Genomic DNA, 23,870 nt, shown 5'->3' with positions numbered 1-23,870 from the left:
TTGTTCAAACTCAAATCCACCAGTGCAGATAAAGTAAAAAAAAAAAATCTTTAACTAATTGATCATTAACCAGCAAACACACATTTAGAAACAGAAAGAGGCTCAACCACAACCTTTGGTAGCCAGATTTAGTTTTGATTGTAGTACAGCCGGCAGCGGAATAAGTGAGAGACTGTGGAGGGTAGAGAGGTCGCAGTGTGTGTTCGGAGTGTTTGCAGGTGTGAGAGTGTGCAACGCTTTAATATAGAGCACAAATTAGTCGTGCATGTGAAATAGAGAGATGCCTTTTATTTTCCCCCCGTCTGGTTAACTTTGGGTGTGAATTTGACGGAAATACCGCCTGCTGTCTCGTCTAGCGTCCAGACCGCATTCCTGTCTCGCCTCTTCCCAATTGTCCTCCTCTTCTCCCTCCGCCTCGGTTTAAGGTATGCGTTTTGGAAGATTCAGACATTCTTTCTCAAAGACATAGACATTTCAATACCGCAGAGGAAACATGAATGCAATGTCGGGCACGTACAAACATCAGCTTACACAGACCACAGACGCAACACATGTATAAAAACATATGCTTAAAGAGTCCCACAATTTTTGTCGTGTGTGTGTGTGTGTGTGTGTGTCTGTGTGTGTGTTTATGTGCTAGACGTTGCCAACCTCAGTGTGTGTAATGAGCTGTTAACTGGAGGCTAGTATGACGCATCTTGGTCTCTCTCTGTCTCACACTTTGCCAGTCTCTCTGGAGCCTCTGTCTCACCACAGTTTCAGGTGTTGTCGTCTCTCTGTGGGGTCATTTCTCAGTTTATGTGTTTTTGTTTTTGTTACTTCTTTTTTTAGTATCGTCTCTTTTTTTTTTTTTTTCCACATCGTTCTGCTCTTTGCGTGACTGTGACTTTATCGGAAATCCTGTTGTCAAATCAATCGTGGAAGTGAATTTTTTTATGCAACAGCTACATCTGTGACACACACTGTCACAAATGGTCAAATTCCTGGAAAGACAGTTGCCTGCGAGTCTACAGGAAGCAGGTGATTTTGGCATTAAAAGAGGATGCCACTCCACCGCCCCCCCACCCCCCCACCCCCACCCCCCTCCTCTTCATCTGAGCGGATGTACGAGTGTGTGAAAGGTCAGTAGCCAGAGAACAAGGTGAGCTGGCAGTGTCCTGCTTCGCTCAGGACACTTGTGTTCCCTTCCAAAGAAGCTACTCTCTGTTTACATATGTGTGTGTGTGTGTGTGTGTGTGTGTGTGTGTTTGACTGAACAGGAAGTGAGGCAGACGGACATGTCTCTCACCCTGAACATCCTCCAGACTCTGTGTCCAGCCGCCTCCACTGCACTGGCTGTGTGACTCATACTTTCCACATCCCAGTGGATGTTAGTGGAAGAGCAGCTTATAGTTACACACACTTCTTAGAAAGATGGTTCGGCGTGTTGGTCTAAACCCTAACTGCAGATCCTTTTCCCAGTGGTCCTTATTTACACACAGTGTCAGTATGCACATTTACAAGCAGTTCATAGTTTTACCAGAGAGCTCTGGGACCACTGGAGGAGAAGAGACACAAACAAGGGGAGCCTTCTGGAAGTTTTTTTTTTTTTTTTTTTTTTCCGCACTTTCTCCAATGGCTACTAGTCCCATATCCTGTTCAGAGTGTTTGGTTTGAGAAGGTGCAGTTAAAAACTCCAGGACTTGCTCTCTATAAACAGCGCTTTGTGCCCACAGGCACAGCTTCTCTGTCTACTGATCCCTGCTGTGTAAATAGAGTTCGCTAGACAGACGCCACCAACAGACAGCAACAAGCTGATGCCTTATCTCAAGAGTTACTTCAGTGTCCACCAGACAATGAGTTCATTCTACCTTTAGGGGTTGTGAAAGGCACACGTACTTTCCGCTGAGACATGATCGTGTATCGTCATTTTCCTTAGGTGATTTCTGTTTTCTCTGACAAAGACGGGAAGAAACAGAAATTCCAATTCGATGGTCATCCCCACCACCTTGTGAAATAACCGTTGCTAGAGGGACATTCTGTTTATTTGGGCTGCGTATTGACATGGCATGTCATCAGACGACTTCTAGTGTATTACAAAACATCTGAATGACAAAATCCCCCACTTGTACTCACATCAGGTCAAATTATATTTTAAAACCGATTCCATTTTGCTGTTTTCAAATAAGAAAAAAAAAAAAAACCCCAAACCATTATGACCTGATATTTTAGGCATATTCCCCAACCCTTGCGACATGGCAGAGCAACATAGCGAACATGGCTACGTGTTGCTTATTTGCCTCAGCCTTGTTTGTATCGTTGTGCTGGCCCAGAGTCAAAAGTGTCAGACGGAGAGAACAGCCTTCCTCTGTCTGTCTCCCTGGCCAGGCTGACACAGTGGCTGCGGCACAGACGGCAGACAGCTGCATCTCTCTGGCTTCCTCTATTTGCTATTTGGAAACCAGTGACTTCATTACCGCAGACCAGTGCAGCTGCACTCTCTGGCTGTCTCCTGGGCTGTGTGCTCTGTCTGTCTGTCTGCTTGTCAGTCATTCTCTTGGGCTGTATCTAATTGGATTTTGGCGAGCGCGCTAATCGTTCACTGTGCTGCCTTCGCTATCCGCTATCTCCTCCACTTCTCCCTCTATCTTGACGTCCATCTTCCATCTGCCTGCTTCTCTCGGGTTCATGTCCTCACACATCTTGACGTATGGCCTTCAGTCTGCTCTTCACTCTTCGCTAACCATCATCCCTTTCCTCTAACCCAGACAGTTCTGCTGTTAGCCACATGTGTCTGTAAACAGTCAATACCCCCCGGGCCCCAATCAGCGGACAGTAACAAAATAAGCAGCCAAATGACCCGATAAGTCGATCGTTACATAAGCAATAAGACCACTTGTGTGGGTCTGCTTGGTGGATGAGAGGAAAGCCAGTGACTATTGATCGGGTCTCCAACCTTGATGGATGTGGCGAGTTGCCGGGTGACACGGACACCGAATAGAGGAGGAGATGGACCGAAAGGGGAGGCAGGAGGAAATAGAAGAAGAGTGAAATGAGGAGAGTCAGTTACAGAGGCCGCAGCCGGTGTTGCGTAAGTTTCCGTCTGTGTTCAGACATGTGCAACAGCCTCTCAAGTTAACCTCACCTCTGCATCTGCTGTCGCCTTTTGTAATTTTTGTTACTCAGACAGGCTGCCAGACTTAAGTAGCGTCAAGCAGACACAGAAAAAAAGGTAACTGTTGTCAGAACACAGACCACGTCTGGAGGAGATACTTGAGCAAATGAGGTAAGGGCAGACATGAGAGGTAAAGAGTATGAAAAGAAGACAATGACAGGGCAAGGTAAGGACAGGTGGCTTTTGTCTCGGTCACAAACCGCTCTTCACTTGTTTCTTATTCTCGCCCTTCCATGAAACAAGCCTTATTCACACAGCCATTAGGCTGTTACAGGGGGGCTCGGGCCCCAGCTCTTCTTTCCTCGGTTGAAAATTAACCTCCCCAAGACCTGAGCTGAACCACACATCTAGCCTGGAACAGCCCTCTCGGCCGGCCAATCACATACCGACTAGCTCGCATTTCCCCAGCCTTTTCCTTTACCCCCCCCCAACCCCACCCCAAAACACCCATACACATATTTCTATGTCTGTTTGTGCATTTCCCAAAGAACAATTATCCACTTATACTGAATACACAGCAGCTTCTTTGAACGCTGGCCCAGAGTAACCTACAGTCTATCATGCCTGTATGTAGTTCGGTGTGGGAGACTGTACGTGTTCCCCGTGCACAACAAGCTGTGCCTTGGCCAGTGTTTGCTGCCTGTTGTAAAGGGCTAAATGGGGCCCCGCAAGGTAGGAGGGGCTGAGCCAAGGGGCCTCTGGTATGTCACCATCAGGTCAGTGCCAGTATCACAGCTCCATAACAGCATTACAGCACACTGGAGGACCGCAAAATTCATTACTTCAGTCTTTTTCTTTCAAGAATCTTTACAATTTTCTTAGAACCAACATTTGTAAATGTTACAAGCTTCAGTTGCAGTTCAGTTGTCCATTTGCGGAGCTCTGCAACCAAGGCAGGGAGCAAAGCTTTTTCATCCACTGGCATGCCATATTTAAAATTTACCATCGGTTGGATGGTGGCAATTTCCCACCCCAGCCGTAGCTTGTTGTTTTTGACTGTTTCCTCAGCTTGGGTTCTTTTCCCATCTCACCACCAGAGGAAGAAGATAATGCACAGCGCTGGGACTGATGTGAGCTAGCAACAGCAGCAGGCAGCAGAGATAGGTCAGTCCAGATACAGTGGAACTTCTGCCACGTCTGCCAACAGTCTCATAGACTAAACAAACTGGCTAAGCCCCTCCCAGCCAAATGTCCTCCAGGCTTTAAAAGGGCCCTGGACTGACAGCCTGTTTGCATGTTCACTGTTTTCTGGCTCTTCCCCCCCTCAGGGCGTCAGACCAGTTTGTTGCCTCTAAAGAAAATGAGAGCGAGAACAAGTGAAAGCGAGGGGAATATAATGGGCTACGAGTTCAAACAAGACTGTCAGAAGAGAAAGCGGCTTGGATCGTAACACGTCTGACTACTTTGCCTGGGTTGTTTTGCATGAGACCGGAATAATGAGGAGTCTTGGTATTAATTAATCGATGTGTTGATGAGAAGATTAACTGTCCACTGTCTGGTCTCCCTGGGAGACAGTCAGAAGATCAGGTTGTGTGTGTGTTGGGGGGGGGGGCAGGGAGTCGTAGGCGAGGGAGGTATACTGTAAAAGAATTGTGGGAGACTGCCAGTCAGTGCGTGTTGTGTGCAAGCAGAGAGAGCGCGTTTGCATTTGAAAGGCTCTTCTGTGCCGCCTTCCCGGTGGGAACGGTGATTAATGAAGATATAAATGGAGAGACCAGAGACGGCGCTTTCCATAGGAGCACCGTATACACAGCAGACACACACACACACAAATACACACCATATAGGCACTTGGACTCACTCTCTTGTATTTTCTCCCACAGCCCCAGCGTCCCAGACAGGGAGATAAACACGAGATATCAAAGGCGTGTCATGAGTCCCGCTGGGCTGCCACCCGGCACATCCACAACACATTAAACCCAGCCACTACACTGATCAATTATGCATGTAGCAAACACAGGGAAATCAAGGGAAAATAGTCGGCCTGTACGATTAAGGGAATCCCCATCTCTCCACTTTGCCAGTAATTTATTTGCATGTTTGGTAATAGCTTATCATTTCCATATGGAAGCGATCCTGCTCTCGTCCTTTGATTCGGTCTCCAAGTTCTTTTGTCAAACGGCCTCACACGCTTAACGGCACAGAACAATGGCAACCAGGTTCAGACTACGTCCACGCTAATACGTTTTCATTTTAAAACAGCGGTCCGTACTAACACCTGAAAACTGATAAGATCCGATCAGGAAGTGAACATGTGCGTCATCGCTTGCAAAAGTCTCTGTTTCCTCCCGTCCAGACTAAAACGCAATCCTGGAATTTTCAAACTAAACTTTTAGATAGTCTCTGTTTTAAGGGTTTGAAAATGCCACAGTAGTGTGGATGCTGGGTGTAAATGTAGCAAAAGTTATGTGTTTTTAAAACTAAAACATTTTGGTGTGGATATACCCTCAGTGTTGCTGTGGCCCATGCTAGTTTTGACCTTCAGCCCACGCACCAGATGAAAGCAGGCGGCACAGCAGACCACTGTCAGATGCAAACCTGCCAAGCTCGGATAGGTGATTACTTGCCCTGAAAGTCCTTTATTTTGCAGCCTCACCTTTGCTCTGCTAACATCAAACGCCCTCCAACAGTTTCTCCCCCCTTCCACTGCTGGCTGCCTCTGTACCCTGTAAATCCTTATCTCACCAGGGGCCTGACTAATGCTGCTCAGGGAAAGGCTGTAAAGTTAGCAACTGGGAAACAGACTGCTTTAGTGAAGGTGAAACAAGTGACATTTTGTGGTTTGCCCAGTCTTCCATTTCTTTCAGACTCTGCCTTACCGAATACTGATGTGTTTATCTCACCGCTATTCCAACCTAAAGCGACGCCGCTCATGGGAATCAACTGTCTCCCTGATATTTCTTAGGGCAGACACACACATGCAAACATACAGTCTTCTCTGCTTCATATCCCTCAGGGGTCCATACCAGCTCATCTACATCCTGTAAATAGAGTACTATTTCCCTCTGGATCCTCTACAGCCCCGCTGCACCTCTTTACATCATAAACTAAGGAGTAGACAATCTTTGAGGTCGTTGACCTCCAGGTGCAATTAATTACCAAATAGCTTTCATAAAATGTATATTGTGTATTTTCATTTGAGCATCCTTAGAAGCTATGGAAGCCCAATTAAGGGCTGCATGTGTCGAGACTGGTGAGGGCACTTCAGCATCATTGCATGCAAGCTAATAGTCAAGTCCTCCTTAACTGTCCCCAAGCAACAGAGTGGTGTGTGTTTGTGTATGCGCCTCTCGTTGAGCATGTGGCACCGATTCTCGGTCTTTGCGTGTCCAGTTCTTTCTCTGGCTTTGCTGTTCGTTCGTCGTATTTAAGCAGCCTTGCTGCTGGGGTGACTTGGCCCACACAGAGCCTTATTGCCCTTGACTTTATCCTTTGAAGACTTGAAGTTTCGCCTTGTGGTTTACAGTCTGGCTACATTTTAACCAGTTCCTATGACAAGTGCACTTTGTTATGCCAGACATTTTCTTTGTCATCACTATCAAAATGAAATCGGCTGAAGCACATCCTGATCCCAGATGAGGCCATATGTACAGTAGTTCTTCAGAGGACTGACTCATCGTGGGGAAAGAAATCTAGCCTCAGGCCAAATGATGGTAAATTCTGGCTGCAGCTGGCAAGGTTGCCCTTTCTGTCTGCTGCCTTGGCAGACAACCAGACAGTCTCATTTTCTATTCTGTGAGGCACCGTGCCTCATAGAAGAATGGAAGTTACAGTCGAAACTTGAAATCCAAAAGTGAAACTTTTTTGTCCTAGCGTCATGAGATCTGAATGACAGATAGCCAGACAGTGACTTCACCCTGACGAGAGCTTCGAATGTGTCCGCATGATGACACGGGTCTCTTATTAGAACGATGACACACGTGCAAATACACACAGTAGCGCATGATAATGTGCCGGTGACACGATTAAAGGAAGTCAAAGGGTCAAACCGAGCCACACACACACACAAACACACAAACACAACCGCCATCAGCCACTTCCTCTCATCACCGCACCAACCCTACTCTGCAGCGTGAGTCACAGTGCTCCATCAGTGCTGCGGTCTGCTCTCCACTCATCAGCGTCACTGTGGAGCCAGGACGAAGATTTATCACTGTCCCAGTCTCTCTCTCGCACAGTCTGTTTGATGTACGCCCAGGTGTGTTCACTTAGAGCTCTGACTCAATTGTAATGACATTTACGAAACCCAACCGCGCTTTTCTTGGGCTGTTGTCAAGCCAGCCTCAGACGCTGACTGACTGTTTTGAATTAATGAAGGAGGACTGGTGATGGAGTGTGTGTGGACTGCGGGGTCATAATATCAGTACAGGCGGGATAGAAATGAGTAGCAGCCTCCACTAAAAAAAAAACAAAAACACTGTATTGGGACAAACATGAGTAATTTCCTCTGAGCCATATCATGCCAGATATTTTGTTACATGACTATTTTGGTACAAACATTTACCCGCCAGGTGGACAGCCTTCCGAGATTTGCTCGCCAAACGGAAAAAAATCTACCTGGATTTGGCGCTTGGCGGGTGTTCATTTCGGACCCTGCATGAGCCATTGTGAAAGTAAAGAGAACGGTCTTCAGAGACTTGTTTTTGAAACCTAGAGCTTGTGACATAGAGAAAGAAAGTGAGAGAGAGAGAAGGAGAGTCATGCTAGTTGATGGATTTGCATTACGGGAGCTATGTGTGTGTGTGTGTGTGTGTGTGTGTGGGAGAGACAGGCAAGCCCGAGGGGCCCGGACAGCAAAGCCAAGCTGCCCATGCAGAGACGAGCAGTAGAGGCTTCAAACAAGCTCCTGCATGTAATATGGATGAGACCAGAGCTCCCTGCAGAACAGTCAGAGGACCCAGGGCCTGTTTGGATTTAACTCTCTCTCTTTCCATGTGTCTGTGATAGATTTTACCCTGCAGGGTGTTTTGGCCAGGTGGAGCTTTCTCTTTGTAGCGCTGTGACTGTACGGGTCAACCATCTTACTTTCTCTCCGTCTCTCTCTCTTTCTCTCTCTCTCTCTCTCTCTCTCTTCCTCCATCCTTCCCTCCTTCTTTCTCCATCCTCTTCCCCCCTCTGGCCTCGTTGCAGACAGCGACAACCAACCAAGCACTGACATTTACTGCAGTATTTCACATTACAGCAGAAAAGCCTCCCGTGCTGAGGAAGAAGTAAACAAACCACAGATCGATATGTGACCGTATATACCGGGGCTAGTAAACTCCGACTCTTACATTAAAACATTTTATTTAAACACTCAACGTATTTAACAGCGGAGCTCGTTCTTCTTCGGACTTCATCAGCTAATTATAATGATGTTATAAAGTACGTTTTGCTGCTGGATGGCTATGATAAGGAGGCTTCAGCTTTTATTTTCAAGCCTTTATATTTATGGATGCTGTGTAATTTTCTTGCAAAGACAGAGGGTCGGGCAGTGTCTCCATTTTGTGTTTTCTCTCTCTGTGTAGCGATAGCAGTGCATTGCTGGCTTGCTGACAGCCTCTCTCGGCTTTCAGTCTGCTTAGCAACGCTCGTCCTCTCTGCAGCTCTCTCACTCTCCTCTGTCTCCAAGCACTCCGAGTTGTTTCATCCCTTCGAATAGTAAGCCGTGTTCCTCCTATGTAGGGGGAAAAACCAAGGCAGCTGATTTGGTGTGTTTTTTGGTGGTGGGAGTTGTGCGTGTTTGTTCCTAATTGGGGGGGGATTTGAACCAGTAACCTACCTCCGTAAAGCATCCCATGGCAGCCAGCTTCTCTGGAGACTTTCTCTTTCGTTTTTAGAGACGTTAAAGCACACACACACACACACACACACACACACACACACACACACACACACACGTTGGCCCAGATGAAGCTCATATGATGAGTACAGTCATCCACAGACAAGACAAGGGCCCACTGGCCTCATTCTCAGCCGATGTGTCCTCCTGGGAGCATGAAGTGTGTCTGCTCGTATCTGATCGCGTATGCTTGCAAGACAGTTTGCTTGCGGTAAACTACGTCATCGTCCTCCTACTTTGTCGTTTGATTGGATGTGTGTTTATTTTCGAATGCGTGTGTGTGTGTGTGTGTGTATGTGTGTGTCTCTGTCTGTCTCGTGGCCTGGTTGAGTCACATAGGTGAGCCCCGACAGCTTTGGTAATTAACGCTCTGGGGGGCACAGGGGAAGGAAAGTGGAGCACACACACACACACACACACACACATACACCGAGCTGCTGAGCTGCACAGGCAGCTAGTATGCTCTCTCGCGCATGGATGATTTTTAAATGCCCTTCACTGACTCAAACACACCCTGATTTCCTGGTGCATATGTGTACATGTAGACAGAGCGAACATCACGGTCGGTGTTTTGATAGAGGCCTCGTGTCTAAATGAATGACACAGGTAGGTTAAGAGTCTGAACCCTCATGCCCTCATAACGCTCCTTTTGATCTCCGAGCGACGAGAAGCGACCGTTCTTCTTTCTTCCTGTGTCACAGCGAGCGGAAGGGTAGATATTATTTGGTTTCTCATAAAACTGCATGATTGTTGCTAAAACAATTATCTTCCTTTGCAATACGAGTTCAACGTGTGGTCACGACCGTTAATCACAGCGTTTGACGTCGATGATTCAAAGAGTGACATAATTCAGTTGTACTTCTTGTCTCTGATACAATGTCTAGACTACAACACGCGTTTGAGTAATGTTTCATCATTGGTATCAGGGAACAACAAACAACAACATCTGGCATTGATTAATCTGGTTGTTATTTCTACTTATTGAGCAATTAATCATGTGGTTTATAAGAAGTTTCAATCAGAAGTTACCAGAATTAAAGAATGACTTTTTTTTTTGATTGACTAAAACAAATAGTTTTTCAATTAACGCTGTTATGGCATTTGAGAATTTTAACCCAGCAAATATTTTGAAGGCATGTCGAAATGATAAACGACTTCAACGATTAATGATCAGAGTTGTCACGGCATAATTCTGCTAAACAGCTAATCGATCAGCACTAATCGTCCGTGTGATAATGATGGCAACTAGAAGCGTCATATTACTCATTCATGTAGACATAGTAGCGTTTTCAAATTAGGGTTAGAATTAGTCGTCTGAGACATAATTATGGACAGAAATATAAGGATTTTTGAGCCGAGACAATTAGTCAATGAATCAATCATAGAGCAACTGTTTGGATAATTTAGTGATTGTTTAATTCATTTATTTAGCAAAATAATGCGCTGGTTCCAACCTCTCAGATGTGGATTTTTTTTCTAGTTGTCTTCTATGATGTGACATTTAATATCTTTGGGTTGTGGACAAAACAAGACATCTGGAAAGCAACAATCAATCCAGGAAGTAATTGGCAGATTTAATTGATAATAAAAAAATAATAATAATCTTTAGTTGCAGCGCCAGCATATTTTCTTTCACAACTATAATGTATACTGTGTCATAGATACTGTGTGTGTGTGTGATGCGGGGGTGGGGCTTACCTTAGCCTGTGTGGCCTGCCTAGTGTATTCCAGTCAGACAATTTGTCCATTCATGAGGTAACGTTATTACAACCCTCCCGGTGTACGGCTGCGAATATAGACTGGAAGCCGCCACCTGGGATTTGACTGTGAAACATGAGAAACGGAGGAGGGAGAGCGAGCGAGGGAGCGAGAGGGAGGGAGAGATGAATAGAAAAATTGATCGGGAGAGCTTAAGAGACTGCTTTTTATGTCAAGGATCATAGAGAAATAGCTGTTTCTGGTTTCCAAATTAAACTTCTGTCTGTGGTAAAGCTGCAGTAGGTGGACAGTTGATTGCGCGTTTATTAGCGGGGGGGGGGGAATTCCTCCTGACTTTTATAGCTCAGTCTGAGACGCTACATTTTCTCCCATATAGACTCCCATGAAGTGTTCCTCCTCTGGGTCCCATCGGCTCTGGTTATCAAGACTGTGGTGTTACTTGTGTGGATTGTAAAATGGCTGACTGGAGCTTTAGCTATGGAGGGAGGCGTTCAACACGTTGACAGGGAAGGGAAAGGCTCTACGTGTGTGTGTTTGACGTGCGTGTAATGACTGTCTAGACAGAGTGCCCATGTGGCGCAAAAATGTGCCCGAGGCCCGAAGCCAAAGCTAGTCGGGAATGAACCTGTCCTTATCTGCCCGTGAGTGTGTGTGACTCTGGCATGACTAGTCTGGCTGATGCTTATCAGTGTGCTTGTCTGGCTCTGTTCTTTCTCTTTGTATTTGGAAAGAGGGAGGAACAGGTGTGTGTGTGTGTGTGTGTGTGTGTGTGTGTGTGTGTGTGTGTCTGGGGGAAGGCACAAACAAACAGTCACATGTTTTCTGTTTGTCTCCTCATCTGTCTTGGCTGTCTGCCGATTTTTTTTTTTTTTCCTTTTTTTTTTTTTTTTTTCCCTCTCTGTCACCTGTTTATCTAACCGTCCACCTGTCAGACCGGTCCTCATCTGTGTCCTGTTGTGTTTTTACTACCGCTTATCTCTTTGTCCAAGGCCAAAGCGAAAGAAAATAAGTCGTAGTATAAGTCATTTTCTCCCGGGGCGCGTACAGTAAGACGAGACAAAAGATCAGTTTTGACTCTTCGCTTTGGAATTATCAAAGAATATTCAACTTATTGACTCATTGTCTCAACCATTACACAAAACTGAAAAGTTAGCTTTCACACAGTACTAAACAGAGTCGATGGTGAAACTAAATCCAGTCATCTCATTTCACGGTGCTGCTGAGTTAATGAGAACCTCTACCCAAAAAAAAAAAAAAAAAAAAAAAGTGTATTCCTTTAAATGCCCCACTTTGCTGCCTGGTTCCCTTGTGGGCTGTTATTGATTTGGCTGCTGAAACAAAGTGCAGCTCCCAGTCCATGGATAAATGGCTTATTGGATTAAGACCTCCATATAAAGGCCTCTAGTGTCTGTTAGTGTGTGTGTGTGGGGGGGGCCAGGTGGGACCACCAGAGCACTGGATCTGAGTACCTTTTTTCATTTATAAAGCACATACGAACCAGACCCCCAAAAGACAGACAGATGAGAGGTTTACATGTCAGATCTTCACAGCGAGCAAAAAGGCAACGCCGCGTAGATCGACTGGTGGAGGAGATTTTTAAGGGGGGAAAAGTGACGTTAGAAGACTTTTTAAAAAAAAGGGGGGACGAGAGACGGAAAATAAATTCTGCGACACACACTGTGGCTGCCAAGATGCCTCGATATCTTCGCTGTCGCATAGCTCGGTCAGGAAGTGTATATATCTACGTATCTGTAGCTGATCTTTGACACGGTTGACGACTGCAGCAGAACAGGATGTGGTCTAGAAACAGACAGGGCGTGACTGACTGTCTGTGTATGTGTGTGTTCCTCCTTTCCTCCCTCGCTGTCTGAGACAGAATGAAAGCACCCAAATAAAGGCTGTTTACTTCCTCCTGAGAGGAAAAGAGAGAATGAGCCGCATTACTTTCGTCCTACTCCGCTTTGCCCCGCCACTATCCCTCACCCTTTACCCCCTCCTCCCTACTGAATGCCAGGCGCATGAATGGCTCAGAGAGGGGGGGAGGAGGAGGTGGAGGAAGAAGAGGAAGAAGAGGGGAGGATGGGTGGCACACACAATTATGTTTTGTGATCCGCTCTGTTTCTGTCCCTTGAGCCAGATTGCGACGCCGGCCGGGGGGGGGGGTTGTTTCAGCTTGCGTACACGACCGCCGATGCCAGGGCTTCAACAGATGTGAAGACAATTGGGCCCAAAGGTGGTTGTTTGTATATCAGGGATTTTAAATTGAATTTAATAACACACACCCAAGTCTGCTGCTCTGGGATGAAAGGTCAGGCCAAGGCTTGCGCACTCTTTATTGTGCCCTAGATAAGATTTGCCATTAGGCTTGTTGAGACTGGTTGCGTTTGTGTGTGTTTTCTGTGTCGAGTGTGTGTGGGCAGGGTTTTATAGTTTTATTATTTCAGTAGCAGAAGAATCAACACATGCTACCTGCTAAAAAGGATTATTTTCTACTATCAATGTAATCGTTTTGTTTATAAAATGCCAGAAAATAGTGAAAAAATACCCAAGGTGACATCATTAAATGTCTTGTTTTGTCCGTCCAACAGTCCAAATCCCCAAAAGACAGTTTACAAAGATACAAAAAACAGAGGAAAGCTTGAAATTACTCACATTTCAGAAACTGGCACAAGCAGACGTCTAGTAGTTTTGCTTTAAAAGTGACTGAAACAATTTATCGATAATCAGAATAGCTGCGGATTAATTTTCGACCAATCGTTTCAAGCTCTACTTGTATCTCCTTCACAAGAGCGCCACGTTCAGCTTATGATCTAACGGTCGGGACGGTTTTAGTTCACAGATCATCCTTCTAAACACGTTTCCTCCTAAAGTTTCAGTTTTAATAAAGCATGTGCCGTAGAAAATGCATCCTTCTAGTGTGTACATGTGTGTAGGGGGCTAGTATGTGTTTTATTATACATGTATGGAGACAGCGTGGGTATTTATAGCCCGAGAGTGACAGTGTGTGTGTGTGTGTGTGTGTGTGTGTGTGTTTGTACGCACTGAGACGGCAGTCATCTGGAGTGTCCACGTGACTGGAGCGGAGAGACGGAAGGGAGGAGGAGGAGGAGGAGGAGGGGGAGGAGGAGAGTTTGACCTCGGACTTGTTTGCACTCTGTGTGGCAGTGTGTCAGTGTGTGTGTGTGTGTGTGTGTGTGTGTGTGTTTCGGTGTCTCTGCCCGCCTTCAGCTACAGTACATACGAATTACACCGAGAGCAGACTGATCATAGAGAAAGAAATCTGATTCCTCTGGTCGTCCGTCGGGATGAGCAGAAGACTGGCAAGAGCTGAAAGAGACTCACTTATATCCTCTGCAGTCTTCTGCTGCAAAGAAATTGGGTGGTTGTCAACTTTTTTTTTATAAAGTTGAAAGCCCTTCACCCCAATCAGAAATCAGCTCTTCATGAATGATACGGTGGTGCCTGCGCTAGCACAGCCAATTATGAAATCCAGTGCTCAGAGCAGAATTTCATTTCTTGCTTAAAAATTGAAAAAAAAAAAAAAAGAAGCCTAATTTAATTGCAAAGTAAATGCACAGGCTTAAATTTACACTTTTTTTTTTAGATTACTGTTCACACAAGCTTATATAAGAGTGTGAGCTCTCCGTTTCGAATGCCCCTCGGCTGTAAAAATTTCCAGCTAAAAAGAGAAAAAGAAGCAACAAGTATTTCTGGTGTAAATTGGATGTTAGTGCTTTGCATTAGGAAAGCACAGATGGAGCTCACAGTAGCAAAAAAAAAAAAAAAAAAAAAATCCACGGCTGCCGAGTGAAGTGCATTCACTCTCCACCTGCATTCGCCAGACTGTGTATGGTAATGTACGGTCATGGATGTCTGTGTAGTAGAAGGGCGCTTGTTATTGTTGGATTTAACAGCACTCAGGCTACACAGACAGAAAAAAAAAAAAAAAAAAAAACACTTTCTGCTCCATTAATGCGTCTACTGTAGAAAGTCATGTGTGCTAATGGTCTGGGGACTATACTGAGGCTCTGGAAATGGGTCATTGTAAAAGTTCACATGGCTGTGTGTGTCTAGAGCAGTAAGTTTCATCTAGCTGTATAGTAGTCGGGTGTGTGTTTGTGTGTGTGTGTGTGTGTGTGTGTAGCTGCAGCGGCAGGCAGACTGCTGGTGATTAGGAACAACAGGGCAGAGTTCAGCTGAGTGAGTGTGTGGAATGCTAATCCACATTGTCATAAGGCGAGCTTCAGCCTGACAAAGGGCTGGAGACATAGGGGGCTAGGGACTGTTTGTGTGTGTCCACGTATGTGTGTGTGTGTGTGTGTCGCAGAAGCAACCCAGATAGGAGAGGTGCTTCATTACTAGAGATTAGGACAGAGTAGCAACATGGTGTGTGTGTGTGTGTGTGTGTGTTAATAAAGCAGGGTGAGGAGGTTGGGGGGGGGGGGGGGCGAGAGAGAGAGAGAGAGAGAGAGAGATGGGCAACAGGGGGAAGAGGAGAACAGTTGTTTTGAAATGTGCAAACGCTTGCACCCGCACACATTCATCATTAAGGAATAGAGAGTGTAGAGCAGCAGGAATAATGAGCAGGGGCGTGTGTGTGTGTGTGTTTGTGTGTGTATGTGTGTGTGTGTCTGTGTGTGTGTGTGTGTGTGTGTGTGAGTGAGTGGGTGGTGGGCGTTAGGCTGTCAACTGTCAGGTGAGCAGGAATTACAGGGAGAGACACAGGCAACCATTAGTGGAACACACACATACACATGTGTTTTCTCTATGTGAACACCCCGGCACACACACACACACACACACACACACACACACACATACACATACATATATATATATGTCATGTGCAAACAGTATTTTTTCACTTTTTCTCATTGAGTTTTTTACACAAACACACATAAACCGACACAATCTCACAATTTCTCTCACGCACTAAACATACATCTGTCTTTTTTATACTTGTGAGGACCTTTATTGATATAACCTTATTCTAATCTGAACCTTAAATCCACATCTTAACCTTCAAACAGTCCGATGAAGTGGTGGGAACTCATAGTGCGGAAATGTCCTCACAAAGAGAGAAAAACACACACACACATGCACTCACACACACACACACAGACCTACCTTTTTAATGAGCTGTCAGCTGTCTCATCAGCAGAGCATCTGCTGTCATGGGGGTCAAGCAGATGAAAGACCTCTGGATGACCTCATGTTAATGTCAGTTTGGCCTCATGGTCTCTCTCTCTATGTATTTGTCTCTCTCTCTCACTCACACACACACACACACACACACACATATATATATGCAGGGGGAGTGACAGATTTGAGATTAAGGGAATTTAGTGTCGAATGCCTCCAACACACTCACACAAATACACACACACACACACACACATGGACAACCTTGATATTGGAGGGAATCCAGCTCGCCTCCACACCACTGCAGTGGGTTCATTGTTGTTTCTGTCAATTCTCCCCCCCACCCACCACCCCGTCCTCCTCTATAACTGCCCTGTCCCATCATCCAACTCTCTCTCTCTCTCTCTCTCTACTTCACTCTCCCTCCCTCCCCTCAGTGCTGCAGTGCTGCCTTCTAGAGTAAGAAAAAAAAAAAAAAAAAAAAAACACCAACCACAAGCGACTCGTAAACGGACGAGCCTTCTTTTCAACACACAAATACGCACAAACACACACACACACACCTGTCTACGCGTATGGCTCCAGTCTTTTACATTTGCATGCACGCGCTCATTCATCCATGCCTTTGTAAACAAGGGACTATCCCCTACATGCAGCTCACACGGATGCACACACAAATGAGGACAAGTAGTAGTTGTTTTTCTGTGTCATAACAGAAGAGATAAATATGCGTAGAGGCAGACAGTACGACGTCCACTACAGAGATATGTGTAATTATGTAAATATTTTGAGGATGTGTGGTTTTTATAGAGTGATATTGATCATCTCACACTTGGCAAGAAAGCAAAGAAGTGTAAAAAAAAAAAATCAAAAATTCACAACAGTAATTTTGACTAAAGCTGCTGCTGTACTGGTGGTTAACGTGAATGTCAAGTGGTTAACACCTGGCTGTCACACTAATCTGGCCGTATTGCTCTGAGCTTGTTTAGCCCCAGTAATGACGGCGACTCTTAGCCGATACGACGTAGAAGGAAATCCTTTAGTCCAGCTGATGAAAGGCTGTCTGTTTGTGTTTCACTGTGTCCGACCGTGTGTGCACGCATTCTGGGGATAAATGTTTATAGATGGCTTTAAAAGGCTAGTAAGTCAATTATTGATGCTTGCTTCAACCTCTGTCTCTCTCTTTCTTCCTTCCATGTACTTTTCTCCTCATTGAATTCTCTTTCTTCCTCCGTCCTCTTTTTTTTTTTCTTCTTCTTCTTCTTCTTCTTCTGCGTCCCCCCTCTCTCCCCTCTACTCTGCACCTCCCCTCTCTCACTTGTTCTCCATCTGTAGATGTGGGCTACCTAGCGGTTCTCACAGCTATGCTGCAAAAAAGTCTTGTTCCTCTGGAGCCTTTTCTACCTGTCAGTTTGGTTGAAAGTGTGTAAGTGTGTGTGTGTTTGTGCGTGTGTGTGTGAACTGCAGGCAGCCGGAGTGTAGCGTCAGGCCTGTCTGCCGCAGATAAGCATCAACTCCATCAGCTTGTGGCCTCTCGCTGAGCGTGTCCTGGATTTGCTCAAAAAAAAAAAAAAAAAAAAACACACACACACACACACACACACAGACACACAAACTACAGGCAGCGCCAGCAGTATTTACTGAACACACAAGGCTCGGAGGGTTTGAAGCTGACACAATAAATCATAAACATACACACAAACACACGTATACGTCTTCGCATCGAGCGAGAGGCTGATTCCAGCCGTGTTGTACAGTATACCGATGAATCACACACACAGAAGAACATAATGACGGGCCCATGTTGTAGCCGTGTTGACTGTCTGCTCGGCGTTTTCTTGTGTTTTATTCATACGCCTTCCTCAGCGGGGCTCATTCAGTCTCTCCTCTTAGTTGATCCGTTTCCCTGCCGCCTTCGTTTTCTCCGACACTGTATCACGGGCCGGCTCAGGCCATAGCTCGTCGTACTGTTCGCTTTTAATGCCATTTGTCTCCATTTTCTATCTCTTGGATGTCATTTGTCTCTATTTCCTATAGTTTAAATGCCATTTGTCTCTATCTTTCCCCCTCTGTGACCACGGTGCCGGTTGTAATTTTTTTCTCTTCACTTTCTTCCTCTCTTTCCCACGCTCCCAGACAGGGTTCTTGCATCATCTTAATTGTCCCGAATATTCTAACAAATCTTTTCCACATAACTCTATATCTGGGTCCTCTCGGTCTGTTTAACCTCAAGTCTTACTTTCTCTGGTTTCCTGTTTACCCTCGGTGTCTGTTTTAACCGTCGTCTCTTGTCTGTTGGTGTGTTTCAGAAGGTAGTGGAGGAGGAGGAGAGCCAGGTGAGGAAATCTTCGGCAGATCTCTGCTCCCCCAGCGGCAAGTTGGAAGATGCAGACCCAGCGAGAAAGGTCAGTTGTCTGTTCCCTCGAACCCTCCCCGTATCCTATCCGGCCGTCTCTCCGTCACCTCCTACCGCCCCCTTCCCCCTCCTCTACACGCAGGTCACCTCTCAGGGTCACCACCCCCACCCCCGCTGACAGACACACCCCCTGTTCACCCATTCATAGCGGCACGCTTCTCCTCTCCTCTCTGACCTGTCATGAAACACACACACACACACACACACACACACACTAATACAGCTGCTGAAAGTCTCTTCACCTCCCCCTACAGCTGCACACACACACACACACACACACCCAATCTCACATGCGCACACACAAGGAAGGAGCTCTTTATCATGATTATCTTTTTTTCTCCATCTCATGCACACACACACACACACACACAACCATACATGCACACACACTTTCTCAGCTGATGCCTGATGGATGATCCCTCATCCACATGTATGCATGCATATATTAGCTTTATTAGATTATGACTCCGAGAGCGCCATGTGCAGTACAGCACATTCCCTTCCCCTCCTGCTGTTGCTCTCCATGTGTGCATGTATATATGTGTGTGTGTGTGTGCATGTGTGTGTGTGTGTGTGTGTGTGTGCGTGGGCATGCATCTGATTTCCATTGTCATAATTCACCTATTCAACTACAAGATTGTATTCAAAGATCAATACACGTGGATGGAAGAGCTGTCATTCTGAGCCTTTGTATGTGTAAAACAATACAGATACAATACAATACAGAACACAAAAAGACAATATGTTGCTGTGCTGTGTGATATTTATGTGTGTGTGTGTTTTTTTTATTTCCCACAGGGTAAAACTTCACCTACTCTGGTGTTTAACCGACTTTTCTCGGACATCAAGGAGGAGCCAGGACACCCCACCCTGGTCCACCCCAGGTACTACACCATATTAACCTTTTAACAACACAAATACGCCAGTTTAGGGTCACGACTAATGATTATTTTCAAATTTCAGTTGAAAGGATTTTTAAATTAAATGCTGAAATATCTTTAAAATAGTGAAAAACGGCACGTTGATGTCATCAAAGGTCACAGAAAACAGAAAAGAAACATCACCTTTGAGAGACTGGAGGCAGAAGATATTGAGCTTTTTTTCTTATTAAATGACTAATTGACAATAAAAATGTTTATAAACTAATCAATTAACTAAGAGTTTCATCTCTACACTACTGTGATTTGTAGATTATTTTGATTTGATTTGATTATTTTGATTTGAAATAGGAAAAGTATAAATTTGACTATTTGTTACAGGAACAAGATTATCGAACAGACTGGTTAGTTAAAGTTTGTTGTTTTAAGTTGTTTAAGTAGTATTGTTGTCCTACACATGTAAATGCTTAAACAAAGCGTCCCGTCAATACCTGAAGCGCTGCCAGTTGGACTGCTGCTTCCTGTGCAGCTGTCACGGTGCCAGATAGGCGTGTTCGTGGGGTTTTTTTTTTTGCTCTTCTGCTAAGTGCCAAGTAATGTTAAGTTTCATTTTGACCACAGTTTCTCTTTAAGTGGATAAAATCCCCATCCCTAAATCGTCAGTCCTCTCCTCGTCTTCTATCCTTCATCACACGTGCCACTCCTCCTCCGCCTCCCCCCTCCCTCCTTCTGTTCTCTTCTTCTCAAAGCCCTCGTTTCCTCTCTTTTGGTTCGCCGTTACTCCCTCCATCCCTCCCCCTGAGCCACACCAGTCTGTGTTTGGATATGGCGCTCTGATAGCTCACACGGTAATCTGGCCCAGATTAAAGGCTAGAATTAGATGGTTTATGGCGCCATCACTGCATGTGACTGACTCGACACACTGACTGAGCGGAGGCACGCAGACGTTAGGCCAGACGAATTGGCAGGATTAGAGCTCCGGTCACCTACCAGCGTCACATGACTTGTTATACTCTCAAACCAGTCAGGACTTGCACAGACCAGTTTGTGGCATGTCTGTTGCATCGCAGCGTCAGTAATAATGAATCGTGCAGCACGATAGACATCCGCAGCACTTAACGTCGTATTTGGGTTACTACCAACATCCATTAGCGGTACACTCGTCAAATATATGCTAGGCTTACATTATTCAATCACATGTGAGGCTGTTTTCATGTGAAGGAGTTTCAGATTCCCGTTCGGGCGAGCGAACGCTGCTTCATTCCTATCCAGAGGAGAGGAAGCCAGGCGCGGTCGGTAGTGCTGTAGTTGTGCAGTCAGAGCCCCACTGAGCTGTCATGCTTAACCTAGTTCACAGCTCCATCCCGAGCTCTGTCTGGAGGGGACTGCTGGTGGGGGAGGGGTTCAAAGCTTCCTCTTCTCTCCTCTCTCCTCTCCTCTTCTCTCCTCTCTTCCCCTTCTCTTTTTTTCCATCTCTATCTCTCCGTCTCTTTCTATTTCTCTCTCCTCCCTTCCCACTAGTGCAGCCAGGAATAGACAGATAATGTTGGCTCAGTGGCTTCAGTGCATCTCCAGGCACTATCTCTCTCTCAGTTGGACCCACTACCTGGACATTCGTGATAAGCCGAAGGTCTGTTTAGGCTGAGATCCTGTGAACACACGATAAGACATATCCATATTCCGCACTGTGTTTTCGCTCCCGTCCTCCGATGCTGCTAGGCTAAAACAGTCGCCGAATGGCTGTTGTTCTATTGCTCTGATTCATCTAAGTCGTGTCGTTTTGGAAGTACAAGGGCCATTCAGTATGAGTTATTACAGGCGTATATATGTTGCTTTACGCATATCAGCATTGCAAAGTCCATACCTTGTAACATTTTATGATCTTTACTGCAAAGACAGAAGTATGTGAAAGGTGACATTGACACCATTGTGACTTGAATAACAAAAACAAAGACAAAACAGATTTAATAAGAAATTTAGCTTCATACCGACCTTAGTTTTGTGTGATAAAACAAAATTAGGAATCGGGATAAATTAAAATTCAGTATTTTTGTGTCAGGGTTGACAATAGTAAGTGTTTAAATGTTGTTTTTCTTTATCTCTTTCTTTCTCTCCCAGTTACTACCTGTACACATACGATAAGATGGTGGCTCCCAACGTGTCACTGCGGAGGGAGGCGGAGATGAGCCCCGAGATGTTCGGAGCGCTCCTCAAACACCACTACAGCCGCAGAGTGCTGGGCCACGACGAGCCACCCATGGGTCAGTAATGAAACACATACACACACACACACATGCATAAACACACAAAGAGTTGACCAAACAGGTAGAAATCCTTTCAGTTAGGATGTTACATGTAGAAAAATACATTGAATGATACCATTTCTTACTTGACCTTGGTGTGAAAGTGAATGCAACAGCCTACACAGTTTTGTTCATGTAAGTAAAAAAAAAAAAAAAAAAAAAGAAGAAGAAGAAGAGCAGAGCTGGAATGTAATGTGTGAATAGGTGAGAAGTCGCCACCAGTTTATCTATTAAATGGTTACATACATTCAGTCCAGCTACATTATCCAACACTATAGCCCTGTAATGAAAATGACAAAAGGCAGGGAATTTAACATGAGTTAATTCAAGAGCTGGAAAAAAATACAAATAGAGTAAATCCAGTTGTACACAACAGTGACTCTATTGTGTGTTTTAAAAATGTCCTGAGAATTACATTTTTGAATAATATTCATTCAGTTTCTGTTTGAAACTTGATTTTTTTTATTTGAAAATGTGTGTGAAGTTCAGTTTTAACCTTGAAGACAGCAGCTTAACAAAAATATCTTACCCCAAGGTCTGCTTACTTGCTTTTTTTAAGGGTTGAAAGCTCTGGAAAAAGGACCTTGAGTAAAGATTTTTTTTGTCAATTATTTAATTCACTCTGCTCTGAACTCTGCATTGGAACCAATTTCAGTACCCATTAAGAACCAGAGGAGGATAATATTGATAACACTTGATTATTAATATATGGATTTGTGTGTACTGCATGTACAAGCGACGCACAACCACGGCTGACACACGCCTACTATAAATACATGACACACATACAGCAATCATCAGCAGTTTACACACGTACAACATAAGCAGAAGAGACATTCACATCATGTTCATGTAGCTCACTGGAAGAGCAGACACGTGCTTACTGTAAACATACAACCTATAGTAAACCACCATCACACACACACACACGGGTTTACTTAAGTCACTTTTGGGGTGTTTACTTACATTCATTTCCTGTAGACTTACTCTAACCCTAACCATAACCGCTACTTGCTCAAACCTAAACCTTAACCATAACCACTGACCCAAAACTCATTCATTTTACCAATTGGCGACGTGGCTTTTGTCCCTATTTGCACAAACCGTCCCCAGTCAACTGGTAAGTCTGGTGTGTGTCCCTGAAAGTGACTTAAGTCCCTCCCCCAACACACACACACACACACACACAGGCTTACTTACATCACTTTTGGGGTATTTACAGTGACTTAAGCCATACATACACACACACACATACATGCACACACTTAACATTGCAGCCTGCAGCGATGCACATAATCATGCATTGACCTTCACATAAAGACTCTGGGGGTGCCTCACTATTGATGAACAAGAGGGGTGGAAATGGCAGTGACCTCCTCTCTGCACTTGGTGTGTGTGTGTTTTTATGTGCACATTAAAGTGTGTATATTAAGCCTGCATTAATACTATGTATGTATATATATATATATATATATATATATATATATATATATATATATGAGAGAGAGAGAGAGGGTGAATCACAGAAATGGTTACTGACTGCCGTTACGCCACGTCTGACTGCCAGGCTGTCTCTCTCTCATATCTCTCAGGCATTTTGCTCTCCTTTTCTTTTCTCCAACCAATCTGTCTTCGCTTCTCTCCATCCTCCCTCTCTCTTTTCCTGGCCGCTATCTCCACATCCTCTCTCAGCGCGTCCTCCGTCTGCTCTTGCACTCTTCCGTCCATCCATCCATCCATCCATCCATCCTTGTCTCTTTCTTCTCTGGCTCCCTTCATCTCCGCCTCCCTCACAGTCTGCTGTCACTTTTTCCCCCCCACTCCTCCTCCTCCTCCTCCTCCTTCTCTTCTCTTTCTCTCCTCACTCAATGCTTTTCTCTCCGTCTCCCAGTCTGTCTGTGCGCCTTTCACTCTCTCTGTTGTGGCCCTCTCTCCCCCCTGTTTATTTCCTTTTGATCCACCACCAAATGACTCACTCCTGTTATTTGTGTATTTCTAGTACCGTGTGTGTGTGTGTGTGTGCTGCGCAGAGCATATATGTGTGTTAGTGTCTCTCCTGCGCCAGACATGCTGTGTACAGAGCATGCTGTTTCCTGTCACACACATACTGTATGAATACATTAGGCCAGTAAACAACCCAGTGTTCTCAAGCTCTCTCTGTCACTCTCTTTCGCTATTTCACTCTCTTGCTCTGTCAGTGAACTCATAGCTTCAAAAACACTCGTCATAACTAGCGATTGCCTACGCATGCCCCACTGCAGCATCTGTGTACATGTGTATTTGTGTGTGTGATGCTGCCTGTTTTGATGTGTTCCCCGTGATGGGCACCTTAAAGGCCGCGTTGAGGGAACCAGCCAGAGTTTGAACAGAGGAGGTACCCACGCAGATCAGCGCAGCACCCACACAAGGCCCTTTATCCCTCTCTATTCTCTCTTTC

General features: G+C 45.2%; 1 protein-coding gene across 2 annotated transcripts in view; it reads left to right on the top strand.

Moving 5' to 3' along the window:
• Positions 1–23,870, top strand: part of skila (SKI-like proto-oncogene a) — a 36,971-nt gene that overhangs the window by 5,134 nt on the left and 7,967 nt on the right. For both annotated transcript variants that reach the window (XM_044367979.1, XM_044367980.1), the window contains exons 3-5: positions 18,146–18,241; positions 19,051–19,136; positions 21,249–21,391. In XM_044367979.1, the coding sequence (XP_044223914.1) occupies positions 18,146–18,241; positions 19,051–19,136; positions 21,249–21,391 (325 nt within the window). The remainder of the gene's footprint in view (positions 1–18,145; positions 18,242–19,050; positions 19,137–21,248; positions 21,392–23,870) is intronic.

This window comes from Thunnus albacares, chromosome 12 (assembly GCF_914725855.1).
Source record: "Thunnus albacares chromosome 12, fThuAlb1.1, whole genome shotgun sequence".
NCBI classification, from domain to species: Eukaryota; Metazoa; Chordata; class Actinopteri; order Scombriformes; family Scombridae; genus Thunnus; species Thunnus albacares.
This window is presented reverse-complemented; position numbering and strand designations above follow the sequence as displayed.